The sequence below is a fragment of the Oryza glaberrima genome, chromosome 1 (assembly GCF_000147395.1).
Source record: "Oryza glaberrima chromosome 1, OglaRS2, whole genome shotgun sequence".
Taxonomy (NCBI): Eukaryota; Viridiplantae; Streptophyta; class Magnoliopsida; order Poales; family Poaceae; genus Oryza; species Oryza glaberrima.
Window position 1 is genome coordinate 3531083 of NC_068326.1, and position 10308 is coordinate 3541390.

At 41.5% G+C, this 10308-nt stretch overlaps 1 protein-coding gene across 1 annotated transcript; it reads right to left on the reverse strand.

The window, feature by feature from the left end:
* Positions 1-904: 904 nt before the first annotated feature.
* Positions 905-2898, reverse strand: LOC127766937 (gibberellin 3-beta-dioxygenase 2). Its single transcript, XM_052292115.1, has 2 exons — positions 2279-2898; positions 905-2171 (listed from the first exon to the last, which is right to left on the reverse strand). The coding sequence occupies exons 1-2, from the start codon at positions 2749-2751 to the stop codon at positions 1523-1525; spliced, it is 1122 nt and encodes a 373-aa protein (XP_052148075.1). The 5' UTR covers positions 2752-2898; the 3' UTR covers positions 905-1522.
* Positions 2899-10308: the final 7410 nt, after the last annotated feature.

The window sequence follows — 10308 nt, forward strand, 5'->3', positions numbered from 1 at the left end:
TAGTTGAGGAGGCCTGGCCCTGTGTCCTAACTCCTAATGCACATATGCATGGCATCTTCTCTGGTTTTGCATCATTCATTCATGCATGCATGCATGCAAATGAGGGGGTAGTAGTCAGTAGATCATAGATGTGTCCAGGCTGAAATGCAAAAAGTAAAAAGGGATCCCTGCAGAGATCTCCAATTTCTTTCACTCTTTCAGAACAAAAGGGGCTCCCTTGTGGCCTTGTGCTTGCAGGAAAAGCCCTGCATCTTTCAGGCTCTTGCCCCACATGTATCATGTACATGATTCGTAAACACACAGCTAGCACATAGTGTTCCCGGCAAAAAAAAAAAAAGAAAAAAAAAAGAAAAAAAGAAAAAAAAAAGAAGCTAGCACATATTTCGAGGAGCTTCTCGGAGCCATGGCTTCTCTCGGAATCTTCGACTCCCTCAAACAGAATCCTAATTAATTCTTTAATAAAATTCCAAGAATTTATAGTTGTAAAATCTAAAAAATAAACTAGAAATCAGGAAATACAAAATCCAGTTTAGTTTTACCTTTTCAGATTCATACAAAATCCAGCTAGCTACTCATCTTAGCTGCTTCTCAGAATCTCGAGCTTCCCTTAACATAACCATGTACTATTTCTTGCTTGTTCTTCTCTTCTTCTACATCTTGCATTGTATCCGTGTGGATCATGCATGCATTGTCTGGCCCATCTGGTTTGTTAACTTGTTGAGAGCATGCTTGCTTGCACAACAGTACAAAGCCAGATGTGTCCTACAAAGTTGCAGACTTGTAGCTGCACTAGCTTACACATCCATGGCCTATTCCACTGTAGGAATATAAATATACATACACACACACATCTATACAAATACATGTCTAGCTATACTAGCTAGTGGTTCTCATCACTTGCATATATACATACATGCCAGTACAGGATCAGGTTCAATTGCTTAAATTGTACAAGTTCCTATCATTGACCAGCCTGGCTATAGCTTAGCTCGAGCCAAAATGCCAAACAGATTAGTTTAATCAATTAGATGCATAACTAACTAATAATCAGTAACGACAAGCTTGCAGCAACAAAACAAAGCACTTAATCAGCAGCCAGGGTACAACTAGAAGAGACAACACAGCATGTCCTTTTCGTTTTCTTTTCCTTCTTCTTCGATCCTCTTCTCTCTTGCTTGAAGATCTTGATTCTTTTTCTACATCTAGATAAAATTAAGCCTAACCAATAATTAATTAACCACACTTTTTTTTTCAGTTCTGAAATCAGAATAATAATTCTTAATTATTGCATGCTTAATTAGATTAATTAATTAATTAATTATCTCCATCTAGCTGTCTGCTTCTCTGCTCTTGTAATTCTTGCAGCTGCAGATGCTAGCTTTGCATGCATGCATGCAAACCATTTTGCATGGAGGAAACCTTAAACACAAGTACCACCATTTTCTCTTCTTTTTTTTTTTGCTCTATTAATTGTTTCTCTTTTTTTTTTTTGCGTGAGATCGAGGTAGCTAGTAGCTATAGCTTATGCGTGGACGTCGGCGGCGGCGGCGACGTCGTCGTGTTCGTCGGCGGCGGCGGCGGCGTCGGTGGAGACCATCTTGAGGGCGGAGCCGCCGGTGGCGAAGGCCTTCTTGCGGACGGCCATGTACTCCGGCCACGTGACAGCGCGGTAGGCGGGGCTCCGGCCGGCCGGCACGGCCTCCGGCAGCGGCGCCACCTCGGCGTCCGGCGGCGGGCCGAGGAAGTAGCCGAGCGAGACCCGGTCGCGGTCGCGGTTCACGACGGCGCGGTGGTAGACGCTGTGGAAGCGGCCGTTGGTGAGGATGTGGAAGAGGTCGCCGACGTTGACGACGAAGGCCCCCGCCACCGCCGGCACCGCCACCCACCGGTCGGGCCCTCGCCGGAACAGCTGCAGCCCCGGGACGAGGCTCTGGAGCACGAAGGTGAAGAAGCCCGAGTCCGTGTGCGCGATGAGCCCCAGCGCTCGCCGCGGCTCCGGGCACCTCGGGTACCAGTTGAGGTGCACCGTCGCCGTCATCCTCTCGCCGATCCTCCTCTCCGCCTCGACTCCGGCGACCTCCTCGCCGGTGAGCCCCAGCGCCCTCAAGAACAACCTCAGCAACTCGTCGGCTAGCCGCCGCATCTCCTTGTGAAACTCCTCCATCACGTCACTGCGTATATTATACGTAGATCAATACGTAGATATATACGTAGAGGTAGATATATACGTAGAGTGTATGTGCATGGAATGCATGGGAGAGTATATATGTATATATACCAGAAGAGGAGGTAGTCGTCGCCGGACTTGGGCCAGAGGCGGCGGAGCTCGGAGCGGAGGGAGGAAGGGGAGAAGGTGTAGCCCTCGGACCACATGAGCTTGGAGAAGAAGGAGGAGATGGGCGGCGAGCCGTAGCCGCAGGGCTCGCCGGGGCCGCGGACGGCGCGCATCTTCTCCGACGCCGGCAGGGAGAACACGCGGGCGACGCGCTCCTCGACGCGCGACAGCAGCGCCGCCGGCACGCCGTGCCCGACCAGCAGGAACGCGCCCCACTGCTCCGCCGCCCGCGCCACCCGCGCCGCCGCGTCGCCCGCCCCGACGTCCACCACCGGCACCGCGTCCTCGCCGCCGCCGCCGCCGCCGTCCACCACCGGGTGGTCGTCCAGCCCCGGCCACGCGTGCGTCTCCGGCACCCGCCTCGCCGCCCGGAAGTCGAAGCAGAGCGGGTTCTTCAAGTGCGACGGCGTCGGCATCGCGACGACGACGACGATGACCAGAGAGGGAACACACTCGCGCGCTCGCTCGTCTCGTCTGGCAGAAAGCCAGTAACAATAACAACACTAATTTTTTCTCTCTATATAAATTTTTTCTATGACTTTACAATAGTGGAATGAGTAGTAAAGTGAGACGAGTGTAAGAACTGGACAAGTACAAGGGAGAGGTATATATAGGGAGAGAAGTTTTGGAGCGTAGTGGAAGAAAAAAAAAGAGAGAATTAATTGGTGAATAAATCAGTGATGAAGAATTGAAATGGATCATTAATTAATAGATTTGGAGAGGAAAAAATGTGGTGATTGGGACAGAGGGTTTGGAGTGATGTGGAGCACACAAGGCCACCAGCTTAGCTACACAACACAAATCTAGCTAGTATGCTCATCACCACCCCCTGGCTGGCTAGTGGCACTGCCACCCAATTAATAACACACATATTCATACAAATTAAGTTATGTTATAGTAAAGTAAAATCACAATGTGAAATAAGCACCAGAGTAATTTTTAATTATCACATTACATAAAACAGATTAGGTAATTAAACATAGGAATTTCACAGGAACAGTAGCGTCCTCCGTTGCCGTGGTGTTTTTTTTTTTTTAATTCGTTTGTCTGCTTTAGAACCAAACATTCTCACATGCAGCCACTTCTAATTAATTATGATTACCGTATAATTCTCATACACGTCGAATTTCATTCGATATTTTACTTTCAGTAGCAAGATCTTCATGCTAGTTCCCATATACAGTACTACATCCGTTTCAGGTTATAAGACGTTTTGACTTTAGTCAAAATCAAACTGCTTTAAGTTTGACCAATTTTATAGAAAAAGTAGTAATATTTTTAACTCAAGACAAATTTATTATGAAAATATATTTAATTAACTAATTTAGTATTATAAATATTATTATATTTGTCTATAATATTAGTCAAACTTGAAACAACATGACTTTGACTAAAGTCAAAACATCTTATAATCTGAAACGGAAGGATTACGTCCTAATTTATCGAGCACGGTACAGTTACCAAGATTCAAACCGTGTTATCTACTTCTTCTTTTTTCAATATATTTACTAAGAAGACTAACCTTATATTACAACTACAAAAATAAACAAAACAAAACAAATATAAACAGTAAATTGTTTAGAAAACAGCACACAGATTCTAGAACAGCAAACAAGAGAAAAGACAGCACTAGTCTGCAGCCACGAGTAAAAACAGAGGACAGAGGCCATGATCATCATCATCCATCCATCCATGAATGGTTGCTAATACATTACAAAATTAACACACACACACACACAGAGAGAGAGAGAGAGAGAGAGAGAGAGAGAGGATGCATTGGGTCTGGAGGTAGGCGGCGATGGAATGGCCGGCCGTGCGTGGAAGGGAAGGGACAGGGGGATGATCGAGAGATGGCGGCGACTAGGGGCGGCGGACGATCGGCGGCGAGGTGTCGCCGGCGCCTTCTGGATGCGTTGTCGGGATCGATGGAGCAGAGGGCGCGTCGCCATTGGGTGGGATCCGTGCAGCCCCGCCGCCGCCCGCCGCTTCCCACGCGCTCTCCACCAATTTCTCCCTTTTCTCTCTTTAGGCTACGTACGGCGCCGCCCTGGAACCATTCTTATTTCTTATTTAAATATAAACAAATAATAATGCGGTAGTATATAAAAATTTGTATATAAGGATTCGAGTCCACTCTAGTTCCTGAATATATGTCTAATCCTCATCATGATTTTTGCTGCACTATATTTCTTTTATTTTAGTAACAATAATAATGCAATGGTCTAGGTTTTACCTTTTCTTTGCAAAATAATGTTGATTATTATGCTAAATATTAAGAAATAATTACAACCATATTTTTTTAGATAATTGATTTTCATTAGTCCGGCCTCTATATCTACGAGGGATATACAAAGTCAAAATGATACAAGAACAATTAGACTCACATCTCAACAAAGAGAACACAAGACCAACAAAAAAAAGGAAAAAAAAAACACTACGACCTCTATACATCCCTGCTTCCCCCTCTCTTGAAGTGGCCAAATTCAACGAGTGGAAGTCATCTAGTTGCCATCACCCCTAGTGCGTTGTCGCTACGAAACTCCGCTGGTGCTATCTTCATCCGCTTCAAGTGAGCTGATGCCACGCGACGCCGGTTAAATCCCACTCATCCATCGTCATACAGTCAGAACTAGCCGACCAGATATGAGCCAAAAGGATCAGCTTCTGCTTCATTGGATTCCTAGACCTCCATCGACGTCAGAATCCTCCTCCACCTCTCAGACCCCTAGCCCGTTGCCGCTGCTATTGGAGTCCTCAACAGCTGTCACCGAGGATATCCTCTTTCGTCCTGACTCCGAGGCCTTTGCCGCCCCTAGCTAGGGCCACTGCCACCGCTAGGATCGGCCTCCTCCTCACCAAGATCCTTGTACCGGCACTTAGGCCGCCGCCGCCCCTAGGGCCGCAGTTACCGAAGCTGAGGAGGTCTTTTACCCGGACTCACAGGTCGCTATCGCCCCTAGGGTCGCTACTGCCTACGAAACCACCTTTACCGGATTCGCCTTCTTCTTGCCGAGGACTATTCGTCGACGCTTAGGACGCCGCCATCCTCTGCCGCACCCTTCGCTGTCGTGCTCCGCAACACCCGCTACCCAAAGAGACGTCGTCGCCAACGTCTTGCCGCTACCTGCCGCAGCGCCGCCCTCCTGACCTTCTCCGCTGCAACGCGCGGCCCACCGCCGCCCATGGCCCCGCTGACTACAACCATATGTTATTACATGGGGAAAATTCAGACATGCTAGTCATACGCACACAGATACTCCCGTATCTTAGAAAGCCACGAGAGATGTATTTTGTTTCGAACGTAAAGGGGGCCATTTGCCGGTACATTTCCCATATTTCACAATCAATGGAGCTCCGGCGAAAAGTCCCGTTGGGCCTTTCTCCTATGGGGAATGGAAAGTTGTAAACCAAATATCTTTTACAAGTCATATACAGCTCAAGGCAGGAGTGTGGAATTGGTGAGGAAAAGGCCAAAAGAATGGGAGTCTTGCACCTTTTTCTTGTTTTGGTAAATACATTGCATAACTAACACGTATTGTGCTCTTATATGCTAAACGCGCCAAATGATCAAACAATTACGTCAAGGGCAGTCCAATATCCCTATTTTATTGTTAGGGTTAAAATAGATGTACATCTCCTTATGCATGTTGGGAATTCTATGGGAACATCTTCCAAAATTAATGTGCAAAATGATTAACCCAATCGGCTTGACGAATAGCTTTCGGGGCCACTCTCTATTTTTTCCCCTACAATTTTGCTCATTTCAACAATTTATTTATCATAAAACCTATACTGAATGTTTAACCCTCCTAAGCTCCGTAACTAATCACTTCTGCACGAAAAACGGAGTGGTCTATTAACGTGTGATTAATTAAGTATTAGTAGTTTTTTTTCAAAAATAGATCAATATGAGTTTTTTAAGCAACTTTCATATAAAAATCTTTAAAAAATACACCGTTTAGCAATTTGAAAAGCGTACGTATGAAAAAGAGAGGTACGAGTTGGGAGCTATGGGTCTGAACTCAGCCTAATTGTATTTATACACACATGCCTTTTTCCCTCCTTTTAATTGAGTATTCCCACTAACAATTTATCCATTATTGGTTCATATTCGCTGAAAGGAGCCCAACAAATCGTGTGATAGCTCAGCGGCTAATTACAACAATTTCCATAGATACCATGGATGATCTTATTTTTCTTTACCTAAACATGTACTCCCTCCATCCCATAATATAAGGGATTTTGAAATTTTGCTTGCACTGTTTGACCACTCATATTATTTAAAAAATTTGTGTAAATATAAAAAGTAAAAAGTTGTGCTTAAAATACTTTAGATAATAAAGTAAGTAAAAAAGTAAATAATAATTCTAAAAGTTTTTTATAAAACGAATGGTAAAACAGTACAAGTAAAATGTTTAAATCCCTTATATTAGAAGACGGAGGGAGCATACCACCCTGAAATTATCTATTAATTGTGAGTGAGAGGTGACAAGCTGCTAGTTGCTGCTATCCAACTCACAAAACTCTTCTGAAACAACGAGGAGAAGAAAGACAAGCTGTCAGACAAACGATGTGCTACACACTTGTTGGTCATGTTGTTCTTATCCCCTGGAATAAACTACAACCGTACAAAATTCAGGGAAATTTTTTTTTAATGGCAAACAGTTTAATTTGAATTTCGCGAGGATAAATTTAAGTCACCGCGTGTGAAAATGTCCAAGGAGAAAATCAAATTCGCCATGGACGGTTGTCCGTTCGTTTGTCCTGACCTGATACGAGATGAGTGTATAGCATGTAGCTGGGACCCACATTGAGATCTCACCTCCAAATTAACAAACCAAAGGCGAATGATTGGGCACAGTAGAATTAATTTTTATTAACCACACCTGATAGCTAAGCTAAGGTTCCTTCTGTCCTTTTCTTTTACTTTGTCAAGTTAAAACTTTTGGACACCTAGTGTGCTTTTCCCACTTTAATTATTTTGCTTTTTTTTTTTTTGGTTTTACAAGAAGAGTAGCTCTGAAAGCCATGCACTAAAATGTCGACAAAAAATGCTGAATTAAATACCAGTAATAGAAACAGAACAAAAACCAGATCGAGCTATATGAATCGATAGGAACATATTTTTGAATAATAATAGAAATATTATATTAGTCCAAATAAACGTGAGAAAAACAACTTAATTGGTAAATGAAAATACACTTGTCTCAACTCAATTTGATTTGCATCACACCTCAATTTACAGTAGTACTACTACTTTCTTCTTCTCAAGTTATTTTTCTTGGAATCTTTTTGGGATATAGTAAATGCAAAAGATTTCATTAACAAGTCAATTATGTTCTTCACAGCAGAGGGGCATATATACATTTTTTTTTTGCAACTACAAATTCTAACCAACTGCATTGCGACAGCAAGCCCTGTCACCAAACCACAGTACAGCCCGCTAATAATAGAAAAATGGACAGGGTTGCATGGCACTTTTGGGGTATCTTTTGTCCAATATTGAGTGTAGTAGCTAGTAGATCACCATGCACAGAGTACTCTAGTCAGTGCATCCTATGGACTCTCTAGCCTTAGGACGACCTCAATGGTTGGAGCCATCCAGCTGAAAAGAGAAGGAATCTTAGCACAATGGAATCTGAAACAAATAAATAAATAATAATCATATGAACAGCAGCACTACTCTTAACTCTATCAATTAGTAATATGTTTATTGTTCATTCATCTTGGCTGGTTAGTTATTGGACATATATAGCAGTTGTCTGTAATAACTGTCTTATACTATACTATTTCCGTTCTAAATAGCTAGGATGACGTTCTAAAACATCGACAGAGTCTTCAATGTTTTATCATTTTTTTCTTGAACTATATATTTGTCAATAATACTTAAAGTATAACTATATGAAAAAGAGGGTCTTTTGTCAAGAATCTACCAATATATTTTTTACATCTTAAATCCTGATATTTTTTTATTAATAATTTAATTTTCGAAGTTTGACTGCGCTCATATTTGAGCGATATGTCATATCCGCTAATAAAGAACTCGTATCGATAATTGTAACAATACGTTTCTATTGCGGTGTCCTTTTTGGCATTTAATTCTCCCATGTGCTATACAAATTATGGTTAGAAAGAGATGGTTGTTACTGACGTCTCTCTTTCATTTCTCTCATCCACATATAAGTAAAAGGGTCTGTATAAGTGCGAGTGGACGATAATAATATCATAGTATCTGATCTTGCTTCTACCCATGACTTGAATACGAAAGAAAGATAATTAATTGAGAAATACCTTTGGTTTTTAAGTACAATAATAACCAATTAATTTGAAAAGTGAGTGTAATCAACTGATTAGTTTTTTTTATTATGGTGGAATTTGTCTATTCAGAATTAAATTCTAGATACAGAGTGTTCGTATTTACGTCTCTTCGGTTCTGTCCATACATACCGGGTGTGCGTGTACACGTTTATACGAGTGCATACGTATGTCATATGTTTTAAGAAAAGAAAAACCATTAAATTAATTATATAAATTAATCGATCGATCGGCGACCTTTTTGCTCGTCGCGACGTCGATATTTTTGGAGTATTAATGCCCCCATCGGAGACAAAAAACGGTCGAATTATTTTAGCATGGAACCAAAGCTGTAAAAGTGACGTTGAGAGACGCATTAATGCTTGTCGCAGAGCATACACACGGCGACAAGAAAAGATTTGCGATTTGTCTCGTTGCACGTCCTCACATTAGCTGCTTGATGAATTGGCCCTTTCCATCGATAGCCACATTAGCTTTCCCTAATGGCTTTTGTTTTGTGCTTGTCGTTTAAGCACGTATTGTACTAGTATATGTGTTGCTAACCACTACCTTAATTAATTAATTAATTAAGAGAGCATCATGTCAGCGTACCTGCTGCTGCTAATTAACGGATCGAATAGCTTTCTTGATGGAACAAATCCCAACTAACTATATTCAGGGGTGCACATATCTATCTGGTCCAATAAAATTAATCCCTCCATTATCTTTAAGAAAAGAAGCAATATCCACATCATTAAATGTAAGGTAGAAAAGGGATTAAGATCCTTTGATTTAAGTGGTCACTGACATTTGGCCTAATGACGATGAGTATACTCCCTCCGTACTCGTAAAGGAAGTCGTTTTGAACAGCGACACGGTCCCCAAAACACAACTTTGACTTCTTATTTCTATAAAAATATTTATTGAAAAGTGATATATGTATACTTTTATGAAAGTATTGTTTAAGATAAATCTATTCATATAATTTTTACATTTTCAAACTCAACAACTTGAGAGTTATTCATGATTTATATTCACAAGGTTTGACTCAAACATTGTCCTAAACGACTACATTTACGAGTACGGAGGGAATATATGTTAGTGACCATGTCAGAGAAATCCTTTCTATAGAAAAGAGGGGTAAAAAGGTAAGAATATTATGCTCGAATTGGATCAAACATCTATATATATATGCTTGGTTTGTACTCATAATATACTGTGGACAGATATTGTGAAATGGGGTAGATTTATTTGACAGGGAGAAGTAGTTCTTTTTCTTGGTTTGTGCTAACAAAGTATAAATAAGCTGCGGAAAATATTGCGAAATGGAGGAAGTAATTAATAAGATAGATATTATGAGTTATATATGTGTGTGTTTTGTCATAAAAAATAATCAATATATTGGATATAAACATTAATTTAAATTTTCATTACAATACTATTTGATTTTTGGCAACTCATTCTCCATCTAATTAATAGTACAAAACTTGTGTCGATATACATTATTGAACCTAACTAATATCCCTCGCATCCTCCATGCTCTACCCCTTCCTTTCCCCACTTGCTTCATCCCTTGCTTCATCTACTCCACTTATTACATCCCCTCGAAAATTTGGCTCCATCGAGATATTTTATTCTTTTATTTATAGTGAGGTTGCCTTTAAGAAAAATACAGATTT